General features: G+C 44.2%; 1 protein-coding gene across 5 annotated transcripts in view; it reads left to right on the top strand.

Moving 5' to 3' along the window:
* PARP2 (poly(ADP-ribose) polymerase 2) overlaps positions 1 to 20,690 on the top strand; it is a 72,412-nt gene extending 51,722 nt beyond the window's left edge. For all 5 annotated transcript variants that reach the window (XM_033963356.1, XM_033963355.1, XM_033963354.1 and 2 more), the window contains exons 14-19: positions 3,508 to 3,642; positions 4,401 to 4,528; positions 7,793 to 7,892; positions 9,837 to 9,935; positions 17,117 to 17,241; positions 19,464 to 20,690. In XM_033963356.1, the coding sequence (XP_033819247.1) occupies positions 3,508 to 3,642; positions 4,401 to 4,528; positions 7,793 to 7,892; positions 9,837 to 9,935; positions 17,117 to 17,241; positions 19,464 to 19,623 (747 nt within the window). In that variant the 3' untranslated portion in view covers positions 19,624 to 20,690. The remainder of the gene's footprint in view (positions 1 to 3,507; positions 3,643 to 4,400; positions 4,529 to 7,792; positions 7,893 to 9,836; positions 9,936 to 17,116; positions 17,242 to 19,463) is intronic.
* The last annotated feature ends 779 nt before the right edge of the window (positions 20,691 to 21,469 follow it).

Raw genomic sequence — 21,469 nt, 5'->3', positions numbered from 1 at the left:
TCGTCCCTTTTAGTCTGAAGAACCTGTCCCTGTCCACCCTCTAAGTATTTTGAAGGTCTCTATCATATCCCCCCCTGAGCCTCCTCTTTTCCAGAGAGAAGAGCCCCAGTTTATCCAGCCTCTCAGCATATGGGCAGTTTTCCAGCCCTCTTACCAGTTTCGTTGCCCTCCTTTGGACTCTCTCAAGAACTGCCATGTCCTTCTTGAGGTGCGGCGACCAATATTGAACGCAGTATTCCAGTTGTGGGCGCACCATCGCTTGATACAGCGGCATGATTGATGACTTCCCGCGTCCTGGTTGATATGCCCCTCTTGATGACGCCCAGCATCCTGTTGGCTTTCTTCGAGGCTGCTGCACACTGTGCGGATGGTTTCATGGATGGACCCACTAGCACACCCAAGTCTCTTCTCTACCCTCAGGTCCTTCTCCTGTGCACAGACAACCAAGTCGCCATGTACTACATAAACAAGCAAGGCGGCACCGGATCTCCCCTCCTCTGTCAGGAGGCCATCCGCATCTGTACCTGGGCCGCGGCACACAGTCTCTTCCTCAGGGCTGTCTATATCCAGGGCGAACAGAACTCCCTGGCCGACAATCTCAGCCGCATTCTTCAACCTCACGAGTGGACCCTGGATCCTCCCACGCTCCGCTCCATCTTTGTTCGCTGGGGCACTCCACAGGTGGACCTCTTTGCAGCTCCTCACAACCATCAGCTGCCACGGTTCTGTTCCAGACTCTTCTCCCCTCATCGTCTGACCCCGGATGCATTCCTGCTCGACTGGACGGATCGGTTCCTCTATGCCTTTCCTCCACTGCCTCTGATGTTGCAGACGTTATCCAAACTCCGCAGGGACAGAGCCACCATGATTCTCATCGCTCCTCCGTGGCCTCGCCAACACTGGTTCTCCCTCCTGCTCCAGCTCAGCTCCAGGGAGCCCATTCCTCTTCCTGTGTTTCCTACTCTACTTACGCAGCAGCATCAGTCTCTACTTCATCCCAATCTGTCCTCCCTCCACCTGACAGCTTGGTTTCTCTCGGGCTGACCTCTCCAGAGAATCTGTCTCAGCCTGTCCGCCGTATTTTGGATGCCTCCAGGAAACCGGCCACCCTCCAATGTTACCATCAGAAGTGGACCCGGTTCTCCTCTTGGTGTCTACTACATTATCACGATCCCACCTCATTGGCGGTGGAAACTGTACTGGACTATTTGCTCTCTCTCTCCGACGCTGGCCTCAAATCTACCTCAATCAGAGTCCACCTCAGTGCCATCACTGCGTTTCATGAGCCTATCCTCGGAAAACCTCTTACAGCTCATCCCCTGGTTTCCCGGTTCATGAGAGGCCTCTTCAATGTCAAACCGCCTCTGAAGCCTCCTCCAGTCGTCTGGGACCTGAATGTGGTTTTATCAGCCCTCATGAAACCTCCGTTTGAGCCTCTTGCCACAACTTCACTCAAATTTCTCACATGGAAGGTGCTTTTCCTCATTGCCATCACCTCTGCCAGGAGGGTTAGTGAGCTGCATGCACTGGTTGCCGACCCACCTTTCACAGTTTTTCACCATGACAAGGTGGTTCTGCGTACCCATCCTAAATTCCTTCCCAAGGTGGTCTCGGACTTCCACCTCAACCAGTCCATTGTGTTGCCTGTCTTTTTCCCTAAGCCCCATTCTCATCCTGGGGAACAGGCGTTGCACACGCTGGACTGTAAGCGTGCCCTTGCATACTACCTTGACCGTACCAGGGCTCACCGCTCGTCACCTCAGCTCTTTCTGTCTTTCGATCCTAACCGTCTAGGTCGTCCTGTCTCTAAACGGACGCTTTCCAACTGGCTTGCTGCCTGCATTGTGTTCTGTTATGCTCGGGCCAGTCTCTCACTGGAAGGTGCTGTCACGGCCCACAAGGTCAGAGCTATGGCTGCTTCTGTAGCTTTCCTCCACTCCACGCCCATAGAGGAAATCTGCAAGGCTGCCACTTGGTCCTCAGTTCACACGTTCACTACTCACTACTGTCTGGATGCCTTCTCCAGACGGGATGGACACTTCGGCCAATCTGTGTTACAAAATTTATTTTTCTAATGGCCAACCATCCCTCCTCCCTCTCTGTTAGCTTGGAGGTCACCCATACATTAAGAATATGCTGCCTGCTTGTCCTGGGATAAAGCACAGTTACTTACCGTAACAGGTGTTATCCAGGGACAGCAGGCAGATATTCTTAGGACCCGCCCTCCTCCCCGGGTTGGCTTCTTAGCTGGCTTATCTTAACTGGGGACCACGCTCTCCTCCGTCGAGCGGGAAGGCACCCGCGCATGCGCGGTGCGGTCAACTAGAACTTTCTAGTTAAAAGTGTCCGTACCGGGGTTCCGTCGGTGACGTCACCCATACGTTAAGAATATCTGCCTGCTGTCCCTGGATAACACCTGTTACGGTAAGTAACTGTGCTGATTGAAAGCATCTTTAAAAAAGAAACTCTTTAAGTTACTTTTAAAACGATTCAAATTATTTTCCTCTCTCACATGCTGAGGTAAAGTGTTCCAAAGTTGCGGAGCCATCACTGAAAACATATCATGCCATCGAGTTCCAATAATTTTCAAGAAGGGACTATCATGAGCTTTTAGTTAGTGGACCGGAGGGAACGCGACAAACTATAAGGGATGAGTAATTTATTAATAAATTGGGGTTCATTAGTGGAAAGGGTTTTAAATACTAGGAGTAAAATTTTAAAAGTAATACAGTGGTTAATTGGGAGCCAGTGGGATTTAATCAGAAGAGGAGTGACGTGATCATATTTTTTCCGTTATGAATGAGTTTAACGGCAGTGTTCTGAATTATCTGAATTCGCTTTTCTTTTTGTGTGATGTTAATTAAGAAAGAATTACAATAATCAAGTTTAGCAATAATTAAAGAATGAATTAATATATTTAGTGATTTAGAGATCGAGCGAATCATTCGGAGTCTATAAAAGCAAGATTTTACGGTATTACTTATGTGTTCGTGGTAAGAAAATTTATCATCGATGATGACGCCCAGTATTTTTAATGATGTTACTAACTCCAAGTGAATGTTATCGAGGGGAAAAGGGGAAAAATCTCCACAGTAAAGATGCCAAATTCCAGACCATTCTTCAAATGTCCTTCCAAATGTTATTGACACCATCAGGGGTGTCTACCCTGTTGCAGATTTTGGTAATATCTGCAAAGAGGCAAATCTTACCAGGCAGCTACTCAGCAATATCTCCTCCTCTCCACACCTCTTCTTTATCAGCACCCCCAATTGGCGGCTCAGGGCCCTATCTAGAGGACGTCGGCGCACTTCTGGGTGCCCTTGAGCCATGGCCACCGATTTAGTGTGCCACGGTTCGTAAAATTTGTGACACACTGCTCTAGAGCTTCAGAGTCATTTCTCTGATTTGGATTCCACCTGATATCCCACTGTCCTTGGAGAATCTGTTGCTGTAAATAACTTGACTTTCTTTGTGTCCTAGGCTGAATAGATTAATTTTGTGTTTCAGACCCTGAGTGACATTGAGATTGCTGTTAAACTGGTGAAATCAGAACTAAGCAATCCTGAGCATCATCTAGACCAGAATTATCGAAAACTGGGTTGCAGTCTGCAGGCCCTGGAGCACAGCTCTTCCGAGTTTCGGGTAATTGCTCTTTAAGGTTTAGACAGAAAATACTGATTTCATCTGAAGTCTCGAGCCTTGGAGTTTCTATTATGCTGGCGAATGCTTCTTGGATGTTTCTGGTTCGTAGAGCCATTGACCATCCAGAGAAGAACTTTGTAGCTTAGGTTGGTCCAGTGTTAGTCCTTTGCTGACCCAATTTCACTGGCTGCCAGTTTCAGCCCTTGCTCAGTTTTGATTTTTATATATTTACAGATAGGAGTAGAGGTAGATCATAGGGATAGTCTGGGACCACTGCTCAGGCAATGGGCCTGATGGGCCGCCGCGGGAGCGGACCGCTGGGCGAGATGGACCTCTAGTCTGCCTCAGCGGAGGCAACTTCTTATGTTCTTATATGGTTTTTAATTTTATTTGGGCATTGGATCATAACAGCAACCAAATGATCTTATTTTTTTCCTTTCTCTCTCTCTCTACCTGTACTTAAATATTGGCATTCTTTTCTTTTAAATTGATGTCCACTGCACTGATGTTGTAACAAAGAACGGTATATGTTTTGAGTCCTAAGATTTCCAAGACCTGCCTATTTGGCTGGATCTTTGAGATGGTTTATGCTTTCTCATGATCTGCACTATAGTTATGGCTGTACATGCCCATGCTCTCTCTAATTATTATGACATGTGCTTGCTTATTCTGCTATTTGGATGGACCTTTGGTCTGTTTCAGTACAGCAGTGCTTATGTTCGTTGCTCTTATTTTGGCTGTTTCATCCTTTTTCTTAGGTGATTGAGAAATACCTACAGTCTACCCATGCCGCGTTGCACAATGATTACACGATGACCCTGCTGGATGTATTTGAGATAGAGAGGGAAGGAGAGAAAGCGGTCTTTCGACAAGATCTTGCAAACAGGTTATCTTTCCACATACTTTACTAATCGGTTGTCTACGTGACCAGTTTGAATAGAGTGGTTTGCACTGTTATGCGTCTTTGACCTTGATGGTATTATTTGGGTATGTTCTAATGCAGCTTATAAGCTACTCTGGTGACAAGTTCAAGTTCACTTTATTTTTGATGAATCGCCTATTTAATACATTCTAAGCGATGTACATTTAAAAACAGATTATAAGAGAACATACAATTAGAACATCATATTAGTAAAACATTAAAAACAACAAAACAAATATTTGTTAGATAATTAAATAATACATTAAAAACAAACATGAAAAGGGGGAAAGGGGGGAAAAGTTACAAGTTTTTCTAATGATGAAGGAAAAAACATATATTAGGAAAAAACATAAATTGGGAAAAAAAAAAAAAAAAAAAAAGGGGAAGAAAATTATTATTCGATAAAGGCATCATTAAATAAAAAAGTTTTTAAAAGTTTTTTAAAAGAGATAAGATATCTATCCTTTCTGATAAAAAGAGGCAGAGTGTTCCAGAGTTGGGGAGCTAAAACAGAGAACATATCGTTTTTCCTTGTTCCCACAATTTTTAGTGAGGGGACCAATAATAACTCTTGTTGTGATGATCGAAGGGATCGATTTGAATGATATGGAATAATCATTCTAGATATAAATTGAGGGGTGTTATGTAGTAGAACCTTAAAGACTAGAAATGCTATTTTAAATGTTATTCGATGATTAATAGGTAGCCAGTGTGACTTAATAAGAAGGGGTGTTACGTGGTCGTATTTTTTTGCTTTATGTATAAGTTTATGGCCGTATTTTGGATTATTTGGAGTCTTTTCTTTTCTTTTTGGGAAATATTATATAATAAAGAATTACAGTAGTCTAATTTGGAAATGATCATAGAATGAACAAGGATATTAACAGATTTTGGTTTTTTAGAAGGATGAAATGGATCTTATCAGATGTAATTTATAAAAACAGGATTTAACCGTTTGACTTATGTGATCATGAAAAGATAAGTTCGTATCAATAATAACTCCTAAAATTTTTATGGATGAGACAGATTCAATTGGGTTATTTTCAAGCAAAAAAGGAGAAATTAGTATAATGTCTTTTTTCCATGTAAATAGCATTGTTTGTGTTTTTTGTATATTTAGTGAGAGTTTATTGTTGCAGAGCCAGTTTTTTATTGTATCCAATTTGGAGTTGATGGCTATAATTTCATCATAATTTCCAGGATCAAGTGGGTGGAGAAGTTGGATATCATCAGCATAGGAAAATGATGTAAAGCCTAGTGATTGACAGATAGTAAGAAAAGGTGAAAGAAAGATATTGAATAAAAGAGGAGATAGAATAGAACCCTGAGGTATACCAAAAGGCGAAGTGTAAGGGGTGGAGTGATCTTCTTTGATTATGACAGTTGAAGATCGATTGGAAAGAAAGGATTGAAACCATTGTAGTACTTGTCCTCCAATACCGAAGGATTCCAAACGATTGAGTAGGAGAGCGTGATCTATAGTGTCAAAGGCTGCTGAAAGATCCAAAGAAAAAAGGGCAACCGATCTGTGGTGGTCCAAGTAGTAATGAATATTAGATACCAAGCCTAGCATTGAATATTCTGTGTTATGATGTTTCCGGAAACCGGTTTGGTTAGGGTGTAGTACGTTTGATGACTCAATAAAGTCAGTTAATTGTTCAAAAACCAGTTTTTCAGTTACTTTTGCTAGGAAAGGCAAGTTTGAAATTGGGCGATAGTTGGCTACATCATTACGATCAGCATTATATTTTTTCAATATTGGGGTGACGATAGCTTTTTTCCAATTAAGGGGAACAGTGGATGTAAGAAAACTATTTTTGATAAGCGACTGTATATAGGGACCAAAGCAAGAAATGAATTTTTTCAAATAAAAAGGAGAGATTAGTTCTGAACGAGAATTTTTTAATTTAATTCTTTGAAAGATTCCTTCTATTTCTTTTAGGGTTGGAATTTATGCATTTTTCAGTCTAAATTCTGCTCATTATCTCTGCAGTGTCCATAAACTGCCTTCAAATGAGGCATTTTTCGATTTCCTTACAGAGGGTGTAGGTGCTTTGTATCTATGGGCCTGGAAACTTTAATTTTCAAAAGGAAAGTCGCTGCAGAGTTTCTCCTTTTGAAAATTTAATCAGTAAAGGTATTGATATAATGAAAATCATACATGGAAGGAAACTGTCTTACTGTGTTCATGGCCATAAAAAAACTTCTCAGAAATCAGCGTAGAAGGCCAACGGGGGTTTTGCACGTTGTTCTGCAGTGTTAGCTGAGGGCAGTGGAATTTGTTCTTGGCCATGTCTATGGGCCCAGCCTGGATCAGGAAGATTTCTTTAAGAGTTTATACAGTAAGCTTGATCACTTTTCTGGCCTCCCCTTAATTTTAGGTGGGGACTGGAACATATGTTTGAATAGAACCCTCCACTTCTCTGGGAACTGGAGCAGTGGGGTGGTGAGTCCCCCCATGTTTGCTGCTATGGTTGAGGGTCTGGGGGTAAAGTTTGCTTGGAATATTCTAGTTTCAAAATGTATTTCAGACTTGGTTTTCTTCAAAGCGGTATATTATCAAAGCATTTACAATTCAAAGCTACGTATATCCAGAAAAAAACTACAATCGCATAGGAAAGGGACAAAGAACAAAGACCACACACAACCAGTAAGAGAGCAGACCCTGCTTAGAGAAGACTCTGCCCATGCTTGCCACAGAATTCAGTAGTGAGATGCGGGCACCTTCCTGCTTCATAGGAAGGTGCCAGATTTGACTCTGGCCCAAATTGGGATATCATCTAGCAAAGTTAGTTGTAGTTGGAGCTTGGAAACTGGGTGTCCCAGGATCAGAAATGGCTTGCCACGATTTGGAGAAGATTTTAAGTTTCTACCCTTAAATGGGAGAAAATATGGGGCCTTTGGCTAGACTTTGCAGCCCATATGTGGTTTTGGTGATGCCCTCTTTGAGGGGGATGGGTGGTGGGGGTGAGGGAGGAAGTTCCTAAAGTTCTGTTCCTGGAAGTTTTTATCTCCACTACTGCACCTTTGTAGATTTAATGAGTTATGTTATTAGTCACGCAAATGACACAATATGAAACTGTTCATTGATTTATTTGCTGTGATTCAAAAAAGATCTTCCAGAAGCAGGTAAGATTGCTAGAAAAGCATTTGTCTAGCATTGCTGTTTTCTCACAGTGGTAAGCATCTTTCTGTCTGCTGAAGAAGCCTTTTATGTATTCTCTTCAGGTTGTTACTCTGGCACGGCTCACGTTTATCCAACTGGGTAGGAATCCTGAGCAGAGGACTGCGTGTGGCTCCACCTGAGGCACCTCTTACTGGCTACATGGTGAGTCCATGAGCTCAGCACAAACTTACCTACATGGAACAGTCTGGTCATTATGGGACTGTGTGGTGCAGTGGTTAGAGCTACAGCCTTGGCACCCTGTGGTTGTGGGTTCGAATCCTGCACTGCAAGTCACTTAATCCCCATTGCCCCAGGTACATTAGTTAAGAGTGGGAACCCACCGGGACAGTGCAGAAAAAATGCTTGCGTACCTGAATAATTTGTAATCCTCATAGAATTGTAGGATATGTGGAATATAAATTATTATTTTTTTTAAAGTAACAGTGCCCAGCTTTGTAAAGAGCACTTTAATGAACTCTCTACCTGAAAATGTAACTGATCATGTACCAAGTGAATACAATCTAAGGGGTAATACAGTATTTGTTAACTGGGCATTGCCAGAGTGGATAGCGTAGCTGGTTTTAAGAAAGGTTTGGACAGTTTCCTGGAGGAAAAGTCCATAGTCTGTTATTGAGACAGACTGCTTGCCCTGGATCGACAGCATGGAATATTGCTACTCCTCGAGTTTTAGCCACTGTGAGAACGGGTTACTGGGCTTGATGGACCATTGGTCTGACCCATGAGGGTATTCTTATGTTCTTTGTCTTATTTTCACCCCTTTTCTAATAATTCCTAGTATTCTTTTTGGATTTTTGGACTGCCACCACACACTGAATAGAAGATTTCACCATAGGTTCCACAATGACACCTAGATCTCATGAGGTGACTCCTATTGTGGAACCTAGAAACATAGAACATGATGACAGAAAAGGGCCATGGCCCATCTAGTCTGCCCACACTAATGGCCCACCCCCTAACTTCCTCCATGAAGAGATCCCACATGCCAATCCCATCTTTTCTTAAAATCTGGCACGCTGCTTGTGGAAGATTATTCCTAGTATCAACTAACTATGCCTATATTATATTTTATTTGTCATTCAGATGCCCATTCTTCTAATCTCACCTCTTGGTCCATATCCTCCCTACTCTAGCCAACATTGCCTTCTATATCTTGTCCCTCCTCACATCCAGCTCCCCCCACCCCCAGGGGCCAGTCTCTCCCTTCCTGGGGGCTAATATTTCTCCCTTTCCTTCTGCCCTCCTTACCGGGAGTGGGGTGCGGTCTAGCAAATATTTTTCTCCTTACCTCAAGTTCCAGCATCTCTTGCTTTCCAACCCACACACCTCCAACAGGTCCAGCATCACTCTGCCTGCTCCAACAAATCCCAGCATCTGTTCCTCTCTCCTTGTCCTACAGCCTAGCATTTCTCACTTTTCAGTCCCCCCTTCCCACCCTAGCAGACCAAGAACCTTATCTCTGTGTCTGGCAGTGTCGGACACACTGCCCTTATCTGGCACAGGTCTTCTTTCCTTTGCTATGTCCCACCAGTTAGAAACAAAGTTGCAGCAGAGGGAAGGAAGCCTGCACCAGCTGGAGGCAGTGTTTCTTCACCGCTGCTGTCCAAGCAAGGTTCACAGTCTCCTTGGGGGGGAGGGGGGGCTGGGATGGAGAGTGAGGGATGCCCGACCGCAGGAGGAGAGAGATTTCACTCTGCAGCAGCCGAACACTTATGTGTATGAAAAGCACATTTAGACATGTGAGCTGGAGATGGGGGCTCTAATGCATGCGATGTGGCATGTCTGGCCTATGGTAGTTGAGACTGGTTTTTGACAAAGTAATTATAAATCATGTAGAGCATCTTTTCTCTCCTCTTTATTTAAGGAAAATGGGAGCCCAAATACTGAGAGAGAACCATTTCCCTGTTTCAGGAATAGTTGTAGAGTAGGTGGCCTAATTGTTTTCTAGCGTGTCTCAAAAGGAGGTTTCCTTGCAACTACTTGCACCATGTATCCTGCTCACTAGAGGTGATCTTTTTCACGTCTTTTTAACATGGATTCTTAATTCTAGCACAAGCCTTACTATAAGCTTTTTTCTCTCTCTTTCAGTTTGGGAAGGGCATCTATTTTGCAGATATGTCATCAAAAAGCGCAAACTACTGCTTTGCTTCAAGACAAAAAGACATTGGACTACTGCTGCTTTCCGAGGTAAATAGCACTCATTGTAAGGAGTGTGTGTATGTATTTTTTTCTTTTATTGGAAACCACCTAGAACTGCTGTAACTTGGCAGCATATTCAACTTTTTTTTTAAGGACTTTAAAATCACAATAACAGAACATCCCCACATCCACCAAGGCACCAAGAAGAACCAGGTTCTGACCAGGAGAATCCAACAAACCCCAGACTTTCAGAAAATATGGCAAATACTTCTGTTTTACAGCACAATCTGAAAGTTCAGAACTATTCTTCCTGCAAGTCAAAATTTTCTGAATTGCTAAACCTATTAATACATCAAATAACTTGGCTTCAGCTTTATTTAACACTGCAACCAAGACCACAGAACAACCAATCTGTAAGTTAGTGGAACATTTAAAAAATAGCTAAAACTCTACCACAGATTGATTTCCAAAACAATTGTACACAAGAACAAGCAAATAACATTCAGTGTTCTCCCCAGAAATTTTTTCCAGCCGGGTGGCATGAAAAAATAGCCGGGCGGGATGGGGAAATTTGGTGGTGGGGAAAATTAAGGGCTCCTTTTACGAAGGTGCGTTAGGGCCTTAACGTGCGGAATAGCAAAAATGCTGTGCACGCTAGCCGCTACAGCCTCCTCTTGAGCAGGCGGTAGTTTTTTGGCTAGTGCGCACTAAAAACGCGCGTGCACTTTCGTAAAAGGAGCCCTAAATGTGCATTATTTTTAATAGTTAATGATTATTATTTTCCAATGCTCAATATGACTTTCTTTTTTAAAGTTTGACACTTAGGCAGTGTTCCAGTAGCATTTAAGCCATCTTTGAAAAAAAAGTAATGCAGATCCTCTTATTCCGAATAACTACCGTACTTGAGAGAGTGGGATTCAACCAACTTCAAACTCATGTTGAATCAGTTAAAGCTTTGCATCCCCGGCAATCTGGTTTTTGTTGAAGACATAGTACAGAGATGGTAGTTCCTGCCTTAGGGCTCCTTATAAAAAGCTGCGATAGCAATTCTGTCATAGCAAATGCATTGAAGCCCATGGGAGAATTGCTACTATAGCTTTGTAAAAGGGGCCCTTACTGAGTGAACTAGACCAGTGCTTCTCAACATTTTCAAGCCAAGTACCCCAGCCCGAGCTCCGCCCCTGACCCCACCCCCATTATAATAGTACTAATTGTAATGCAATTTCTCATGTACACACAACATCTTATTCATAATGGTAATCGCAAAATTAAAAAACACAAAGCACAGTGTATGTAGAGAAAATGTTAATTATAATTTATATTTGTTTTGTTTTTCAAAGAGGTCAAGGCAGATGACTTTAAAATATGCAATGTCACCTCAGTAACAACTAAAGACAAATATAGTGCAAAATATGACAGCAGATTATAAATTCTCAAAACTGACATATTTTGATCACTAAATTGAAAATAAAATCATTTTCCCTACCCTTGTTGTCTAGTGATTTAATTAGTTTCTGGTTGGACTTCCTTCTGACTGTGCATCCAACATTTTTTTTCTTTCTGCCTTCTGCATGCTTCCTCTCTGGACTGCATTCCCTTCCCCAACCAACATCTCTCTCTGTCCCTCCATGAGTCCAACTTTTCTTCTCTCCTCCACCCCTTTGCAACATGTCTCCCTCTCTCTCCCTCCTCTGTTATGATCTTGCATCTCTGTTCTTCTTCAGTGTCTCTCCCCCTCTGTCTCTTTTGTCTGCCCCTCCCATAGTCCAGCATCTGCTTCCTGTCTTTCCCTTTTGGTCCAGGTCTCTCTCTTTTTCTTCTGCTTACACCCCCCCCCTTTCTATCCTCAGGGGTCTCTCCACCTCTGTCTCTTCTGTCTGCACCTCTCATAGTCCAGCATCTGCCTCCTGTCTTCCCCTTTGGTCCAGGCTCTCTATCTGTCTTCTGCTTACAACCCTCCTCCCCATGTCCAGCATTTGTTCTCCTTTCTTCTAGGTCTTTCTCTGCCTCTCTCTCTCTCTCTCCTTCCTTCCTCCTTCCCTCCCTGGTCCAGAATCTTTCCACCTCTCTGCAGTCTCTTTCTTTCTCTTCCCTCTATAGACCCCCCAAGTCTAACATCTGCCCCCCTCTCTTCTGCCCCTTTGTTTCAGGTTTCTCTCTTTATCTTCCTTTTGCCAACATTTCAAGTCCAGGTCTTTCTGTCTCTCTCACTCTCTTTGTCTTCCCCCTCCCCAGGGCTTGGCATCTCTCTCTCCTCGGTTCAGGGTGTTTCCTCTCGCTACCCCCTTCTAATTCCAGCATCTGCCTTGTCTTTTGGGTTCAAAGTCTGCTTTCCTGCCCCATCTCAAGGTCCTTTTCTGTCTCCCTTCCCCCCTGCGGTGTCCAGATCCAGCATCTCTATGGCAATCCCCATCCCGCCGGGGCCCTCGCAACAGGTGGGACATTACCTCCTCTGCTTCCCGCACCCAGTAAGAGAGATCATCTTCCACATTGTGACAGCCGCTTGTTGAGGACCAACCTTTAAAAGTAAATATGGCAGCCTGCAGAGGATTGCCGGTGCTGTAGTGAACCTAGTGAGCTGCCGGCAGCCTCTGCAGCATGTTCCTCTGCCACAGTCTTGCCCCTCCTCTGACATAAGGGGGCAGGTTCATGGCAGAGGGAACATGCTGTGGAGGCCACCGGCAGCCTTCTAGGTTCACTACAGCATTGGCAATCCTCTGCAGGCTGCTGTAATTACCTTTTAAAGGTGGGACCAGGGGGAACCATGCAAGTCTTTGGAAATCGGGCAGTGCTGGTACTATACCGCGTAGACAAGTCAGCTGTACAGACCTTGAAGCAGGGCCCTTGGTTGTGTTGCAAAGGAAGTGTGGGAGAGACGCCCTGAGGGAAGGGGATGTAACATAAGAGAAAATGCCGGCATGGAACTTTTTTCAAAATGTCAATTACTCCTGGAGAGAACCTCACCCTCCATCAGCGTTGAAGGGTACCTGCAGCAGTTGCTGGTGCTGCGGTGAAGAAGGGGAAAGGAGGTTGCCGGGTTCCATCACGGCAGGAGGTGCGGGGAAGAAGGAAGCATCTTGAGGTCTCTTCTCATCAAGCGCACCAGATGCTTCTTCTCTACTCTAAAAGGCCAAACAATTTTATTAGTTTAGAAATAGCATGTGCGATGCCAAAGGGAATTGTTTCTTAGAATTTCCATTTTTGTTTTGAAGAAATTGCTAAAAAACAAAACATGCTTTTCGGCATTTTATTTACAAGTGTATGTAGACATTCTTCAGGCTGTATGGTTTGTACATCTATCTCAAGAAGAGAACCTGGCTTTTAAGTTTCTTTACTGTTTCTCTCGGGTGCACGTCAAACACCACGTCAGTCATTTGCGTGCGACAATTGGTGCACCCTTTTCTTGGAGGTCCCTGGAGGTTCGAGCAGGCAAGGAAGTAGTAGCAGCAAGCCGCAAGAGCAGATTGTTGGGTTGTTTTTTTTTTGGGTGGGGGCTGAGGGGGGAGGCAGGACATAGAGCTTTCTTTCTGCCTTTGCATGGCTTATGAGGTAGGGGAAGAGGCGGACGGTTGGTGATGGAATATCCGTGGGTTTGAGCATGCTGGGGGATTCCTTTCTGCTTAGTCCGTCTAGTCCAGGGATATCAAACTCAATCACACAGGGGGCCGAAATCTTGGGCATAGGCTGGATCGGGGAGCCAAATTTTTATTGAGGTATGCTAACCGATTTTAGCGCGCGCTAAATGCACACCTTAATAAAAGGACCCCTTAGTCTGTAGAAGTGTCGGTGTGGTCTCTCCAGCCCCGCGATGTAGACAAAATGGATGGAAGAAACGTGTCTATACTGGGATGAGCCAACGTGCATGACTGACACAGTTTGTGGGAAGTTTGTATTTCTGAAAATCTTTTGAACAAAGGAAAGGGAGGACTACCTGTGGAGCTGATCTTTTGTTCGGGAGAAACAGTAGGGCCCTACTTTTGGGAATGAGGGATGGGGGGGTACGCTCTGGCCTCTTGTGCTGCCCTTGGCCTTGCAGAGGTCTGGCAGCACGGCCCCGGTCATCCTTCCTAGCAGATCATGCAAGGCAGCCATCTTGCTTCCTTCTGCTCCTCTGCGAGAGCAGCCTAGCCTCCGCATTAGTGTTCATGGGGCACTTTGACATCTTTTTCATCACTTGATGGGACCTCGGCTTGTCTCTTGCTGGCTCCCCATGGCGTGCATGACTGGAATGTGGGCCAGCCCTCCAGACTCTGCACGCCGATGGCAGACTGTTTGGATCACTTCTCAGTCCACAATTGTGAAGCGCTCATGCCTTCGGGTGCCTCGCGTACATTCCCACAGTTCTTGACTCGTCTTCTGAAGCGGCCGAGGCTTTGGAGGGCGGCGGTTCCAGCCTAGCATACCGGAATTGGGAGACGGAGGTCGTGGTCCGTTGCTCACCCTGTTGCCACTGGCAATGACGGGACAGTGGGTTGTAAGGCCACTCGGCATTTGAGTCTGTCTGCCTGCGGGCCAGCTTGGCTGGGGTTTTGTGGTCGTCTGGCAGGCCAGATTTTGACATGTCTGGTCTAGTCAAAAATCAGCCGGTGAGGTGCGGGTGCAGCAACGAGGGGTTGAGAATACAGAAGGCGACGCGAGCTCTGCTCAGCAAATTACCCATCACCGCGGCATCCCATCCTTAGCTGGGCTGCAGAGAGGGGTTAAAAACAAACAAAAACGCATGTGGTTTCCTCGTTCCGAAAATGGGTTGTGGGGAGAAAAAAAAGTTACTTACTCCTGAGGGGAAGCGCGTCATTGGAGGAAGGCAGCCGGGCGCTCACCTAAATTAGCCGGGCGGAGCACCCGGCTAAAACACGCTAAGTGAAATGTTCCACTGCAGGCGACAAGATCAATAAACACTTGACCCCCCCTTTCGACAACCATGACACTTATAAGGGTGTCCAAAGGGCTCGATGAGCCATATAAAAGAGTGACTGTGTCACTGAAGCCGAAAGGGTAGTCATACAAACCCTCGTCCAAAAAGTCACCCTCCCCAAAATGGTGCTTCCAGATTAACCCCCTTAAACTTTTTTTTTTTTTTTTTTTAATATAATGTTTGTCTATTCACATTTTTAAATATCAACACACCTTCCAAGGTACAAACATTAGAATCATCAAACAACAAGCACCGTCGGCATCCCCCCCCTCCCAGTCCAGTACCCCCCACCAGATATCAAGAGACCACCTTCAACTCAGGCGCTCGAAAGCCTCTCCTCATTCACGCCCCCTTTCTCCATGCAGTCTAAATAGCCCATATTTTATGATAAGTCTAATGACTCTTTTCTGTCAGTTCTGCCTTTTGAGCTGGGCCTGCTTTCCCCTGTCAGCCTCCAATGGTCACCCATTCGGTTTAACATCTTTAAGTCCTCTGATGACTCTGATACAAAGCCATGGTCGTGAGTGTACTGCTATGCAGATGACATCTGTGACCAGTCTTGATTTATCCTATTTACAGAGAGCAGCATTGATTGGACCACAGCCTGCTCTAGCTCAGCACATAAACAATGCCCAACTGTGATTCCTAATTTGTTTGCCAAGAGTTTTAGATATCTTGGGTAGTAATTGATCATTCACTCAATTTTGTGGATTGGATAAAAAAAGGCAGAAGCTATTTTGATCAGGTTTTGTACTTTGCTACACGCTCTTTTTATCTCACATCTAGATTACAGGAATATTGTGTATGCTGGTTTATCCAACACAGCCATCAGACTTTTAGGATATGCTCCACAGTGTGATCATGTTGCCCATTTATTTGTAGTTTCATTGGTTACCTGTTTTTTACAGGACAAAATGAAAAGTTCTCTGTGTAGTACGAAAAATAAGAGAACAAGAGGGCATTCGGAAAAGTTGGAAGGGGACAGATTCAGAACGAATGCTAGGAAGTTTTTCTTTACCCAACGTGTGGTGGACACCTGGAATATGCTTCCAGAGGGCGTAATAGGGCAGAGTACGGTACTGGGGTTCAAGAAAGGATTAGACAATTTCTTGCTGGAAAAAGGGATACAGTAGAGGATTACTTCACAGGTCCTGGACCTTTTGGGCCGCCGCGTGAGCAGACTGCTGGGCACGATGGACCTCAGGTCTGACCCAGCAGAGGCATTGCTTATGTTCTTAACCTCAGCCACCACATTTGAGCCTTTTGACGGTTCTGTACCTTCGGTCCTTGCGAGAACATAGAATGTCTCTAGGGATCACTGAGAAGCCATGAGGGAAAGAGCATTGTTTTGAGTCGTACCTACACTTTGGAATGGCTTTTACCCACGGAAATTAGATCTAAAGTGAATTAAACACAGCAGTGTACTACTACTTATCATTTCTATAGTGCTGCAAGGCGTACGTGGCGCTGTACATTAAGGTGTAAGAGACAATCCCTGCTCGATAGAGCTTATAATCTAATCAAATACAGACAAACGGGACAAATAGGGGTTAGGGAATTTCTCACCGAGGAAATGATAAGAGTTAGCAGTTAAAGAGCAGCCTCAAAAAACTTGGGCTTTTAGCCCAGAATTTCAACACTGCCAGCCTTGAACATATAGATGGGATCTGGTAGACTTACTGGGGACCTTCTTTTGATTGACAGTAAGGTGCTGGTATTTGCTTTGTGCTTGTTAATAGTGTCATTGTATGTAATTTTGTAACCCGCCCATGGGTAAGGGTGGGATAGAAACAAATAAACCAAAATAGAACTATAAATATGTTTGTATGTAGTTCAAATAGGGGATGTCACTGTCATTAGCTCTGTTCTCTATTTTTCTTCTGGCTCCTTCTTAATACTTTTTTAATGTTGATGTCAAAAAGGTGAGCAATACATTTAAGCTTTTAAAGAAACATAACATAAGCGTACTTGGCCAAAAGTGAAAAGGGCATCAGAAGTTTAATTTCTCTTTATATTGGAGTATGTACAATAACTAAATCCATGCTGTCTGATATGATGCATCATTTCAACTCTGCTGCCATTTGTCATTCTGTTACGACTGAATCCTAGAAATGGGAATAACATTATATAGTATTAGAAATCTACAAGGATATTGTTGTTCTGCTTATCAAACCTAAGCTTTATGCTGAGCTGTACCTGCTGCACACTGCCTTGGACAAATCTCTTCATACGAAAGGCGGTTAAATCCCAATAAATAAAAATATCCTTTGTGTCTTTAATTGATGGGTTTTGTGCTGTTGTCTAATCCCCTTAGGTAGCTCTTGGAGATATTAATGAGAAGTTAGAGGCCGATCACAAGGCTGAGAAGAAACTGAATGGTAAACACAGCACTAAAGGCCTAGGCAGAATGGCGCCAGATGTCTGCAACAGCGTCACACTGTAAGTACTCGGAGTCCCATTGATGAAACAAGCCATTCCTTGGGCAAGTCCCTTAACCTCCCGTTGCCTCCAGGGATAGAGAAATACACTATTTGAACGTAACTCCAACTGCTACTGAAAAGTATGGGCATGCGATATATTTCTTAGGCTTATGAGATTTTACTTCTAATTTCAGTACTTGACCCTATAGATTCTGGCCAGGATTCTGAAAGTGGCGCTGTTAAAAAACCATATAATAAAAGCTTTTATTAATCTATTTTGCTAAATGTAATGGTTATTCTTTATGAGAGCCAACCTCCTTTTCTACTTATTCTATGCCATTTCTTTGTGGTAACTGTTTAAAATGTTTATTCCAAGTTGATCATTTTGGCTCAAATACCCTAAAAAAAGGTAAAACCTAAAATGATCAAATAAAATTTTTTTAAAAAAGGAGACACCATGAGGCATCTACAAAACATAGTGCTGGAGTTGCATATAGACAGATGCTTCGTGGCATTGAACATCAAAAGAGGCGTGGCTAGATGCGGGGTTGATGTTTGGTGCCTGTAAAACCCTGCTCTACATTTCCGGCGCCTACCTTCAACCCAGGCTGTGACGCTGCAACAACGCCGTAATTGGAGTGACACACAGGCATCTGCCGATTATGGCGCTGCTTTCAGAATCCGGGCCTGTGCAATTTAATAAGACTGAATTGCTATGGCTTTGTAAATCTTCCACCTGTTAAAGAATTCATTATTTTGAATTCTGCTATGATGATCCCTGGTATGACTGTTAACAGAAATATTTTTACAAATTACAGCTTCTTAGGCAACCTGTTTTATGGAGGGCATTTTTGGTACAAGCATTAGCTAAACCACATCCAGATTATAACACTACTTTATTTTGCCCCTGATGTTGTTTGAGCCATGTACAAGGTTTACAGGTGGCTGGGGGGGCTTTTGCCTTCCATGTTCAACCTTGTTTGGCCCTCCTCCCACCATCTTCGTCCAAGCGGCTGTGGGTCTCATGGGATGAGGATTTTTTATTTGCAGACATATTTTCGCCAGATGAAGACTTAGACCCTTTGTTGGATCCCAACGATCCTCTCTGGGAGAGGGCGGGTGTTGTGGGCATCTATTTTTCTGAGACGCCAGTTGGCAAGGACGCGTTGGTAGGGCACATTTTTCACCGGGAAAAATAGCTGCAGGAGCTTATTCTTCAGGTGTCTTTGGTTTAGCCCTTTGAGGAAGAAGGGAAAGATACCCCCCTCCTTGTGTGGTGGGACCCCCTGCTTTGGGAGATCCGGTCGGCCTCCTGTTCTTTTCCTATACCATTCTCCTAAAGGCGCTCAGAATGGTTTACATTAACTTATTCAGGTACTTGAGCATTTTTCCCTATCTGTCCCAGCAGGCTCACAATCTATCTAATGTACCTAGGGCAGTAAAGGATTAAGTGACTTGCCCAGGGTCACAAGGAGAAGTGTGGGTTTGAACCCACAACCTCAGGGTGATGAGACTGTTGCTATAACCACTGTGCCAGACCCTCCCCAGGATGTGGTGTATGCTCAGTGGAAGACTCCGGATGCACTTTTTCGCTTGGTGTGGTCCATGACCAGACTCTATCCCATTCCTGATGGGGATAGGTATGCCTTTAAGTCTCCTGTGGTTGATGCAGTGGTCTTGGCTAACATAAGAATAGTCTTACTGGGTCAGAGCAATGGTCCATCAAACCCAGTAGCCAATCCAGGATCTCTAAACTCCCAGCTGTGAAGCAGCGGTTAATAACTTTAGTTCATTGGAAGTCATATCTTGGTATCTAGAGCATCTGAGTTGCTGGTGGAGAGAGAGGCCTTAGTTCAACTGTCTTTATTGAGCGCCGGAGCTGGTAAGGAGAAAGTGGTGGTGACAGTCATGCAGGAGAGCAGTGCCAGTCATCGGGGGGTGGGAGTGCAGGAAAGAAGCACCCATTATTTTAAAGGGAGTTGGTGCTTTTGTAATATCTGGTGGACTTGAATAGAATATAAACAGAGACCCTCCCCCCATTTTCAGTATATACAGTATTTTACTTATTTGTATCTTGCGATATTATTTCATTGTACAACCTCAAGAGGATTTTTAAATAGAATATAAATTCTGGAATTAAATTATACTGGGGACCTAAAGCTGATGATAGTACAAAACCTTTAGGAGAACTTAGACACATTCACCAAGCAGTTGACCAACTTTTTCTGTTCTCCTGCACAGGAATGGAGCAATAGTTCCTCTGGGCCCTGCAAAGGAAACAGGAGTGATGAACGTGAATGGTTACACATTGAACTACAATGAGTACATTATCTATAACCCCCATCAAGTCTACATGAAATATCTGCTCAAGATCCAATTCAACTTCCAACAGCTGTGGTGATTCTATTTCAACCAGCGACCTGTTGAAGGAATTGAAGCCTCTTCCTCCCTCGGCTCTGGCCCTGGAAGTTAGCAGGGTAGTTACAGCAGCAAGTAACCAACCAACCCCAGCCAGCAACTTAGCATTAAGTATCCCTACTCTATAAGCAGTTTAACGTAACTAACTCAACCAAAATAAGATGCCAACAGCAGTTCTGTGGGTGAATAGGGGCTGTCCAGTCTGTCATATAATGTGCCTTTAGGTATGTAGCTAATGTAGAAAGAATGCCTCACTCTTATGAGTCTGATATCTGCCAACTGGAGTCATATGAACTTGTTTCAGGTTGGTGAAAATTTAGACTGCAGCTAAAACTTATCACCTGACCCACTGGGGGATTGGCAGAGCCGCTAAACTTTCAGTGGATTATTACTGTTCAGTCCCCAGGAACTAGGACACAGACTGACAAACTGCGGGAGTCTTTTTAACAAAGACTTAACAGATCTGGCCTGAGTAGGTTCCTCAATCTACATATAGTTAATCTAGTGTTTTAAGCCCATTACATTAATGGGTACTAGAATATATGTCTGTCTGTCTTTCTTTCGTTCTGTCTCAGTACAAGCCCGCTGTCTTTTGTTCTCGTGCGCTGCCTGCCTTTCTTTGTCTTTCTCCGTGCTTCCCCTCCTCCCACCCCACTTCCTGTGCAGCAGCGTTTCTGGCCGGCTCCTCTCACGATCTGCGTCGGAAGCCTTCTCTCTGATGTGACGTCAGAGAGGCTTCCGACGCAGGTGCGGCTTTCAACTTAAAAATAACTTCGGTAAGGGAGCTGGCCAGACCGTGGGCCCTGAGTTTGACACCACTGTTAGACGGAGTGAGGACAGGAAGGGGGGAGTCGCCTCTGTGCGTCCCTGCTTAAGGTGCCTCTGCATGTGCAGAAGAAACCACCGCTGACTCCTTCTACTGCGCATGCAAAGCCACGGAGTTACAGAGCACGGATCACGCAGGTAGGAGTGCACGTGTGCTTTGGGTTTTATTATTAGTGATATCCTAAAAAAAAAAAAAAAAAAAAGGCACGATTACCAGCATTTTATGCTTACCCAAACTATGCACCAGTCGTACAGAGGGCTACCAGCTCCCACCTCTGTCAATCTCCAGCAGGTCTCATTGGTTTACATTTGCACATTAAACTTTAGGGTTGTTTTTTTTTTTCCTGTTTGGCTGTGGCTAAAGCTGGTTGGAAAGATCAGCAGCTGTTTTGGTTTCAGCCCAAACTGGAAAAAAGCAGTTGTGGTCGGCCTCTAGTTGCACCAGAAAATGAAGGTGGGTATCACACACAATTTAGTAGTTGAACACCACATCATATGCTATTTCCAGAGATGCATGGTAAATGTTGTAGCCTCTGATTGGGGACACAATCTGTGATGGCTGAGGTGAGTTGGTGGAAAAGAGAAAAACCTTCAGCTAATTGTGAATACCAGAGTCAGGGAGAGGCTGATTGCAACTCTGCTGACAACCTAGAAAAAACTATCAGGCCAAAAGATCGGCAAATCGAAATGAAGACATTCAGATTCCGGCCAAGGTATAGTCTTTTCTAAAACACATAGCGAATGGATGTTTGTGACAGGAACATCAATGAGTCAAAAACAGGGGCAGAAATGTCTATTAGCCACTTTAGAAATTTTTCTTGCCAGTTTCACTTTAAGGATCGATATATTTTTTGATTAGCTTTCAAAGGCAATCCCACCACCTTCAGATCTCCTGGGGGATTGAGAGGGTGACCTCCCCTAATCTCCCTTCACTAGGACCAGTTTTCGGCTGGGCACAGAGGTACATTGCCCTGCACTGGTTTCAGTTTTAGATACATAGAGCT

This window comes from Geotrypetes seraphini, chromosome 11, assembly GCF_902459505.1.
Source record: "Geotrypetes seraphini chromosome 11, aGeoSer1.1, whole genome shotgun sequence".
Lineage (NCBI taxonomy): Eukaryota > Metazoa > Chordata > Amphibia > Gymnophiona > Dermophiidae > Geotrypetes > Geotrypetes seraphini.
The sequence above is the reverse complement of the archived record's forward strand: the minus strand, read 5'-3'. Positions and strand labels throughout refer to the sequence as shown.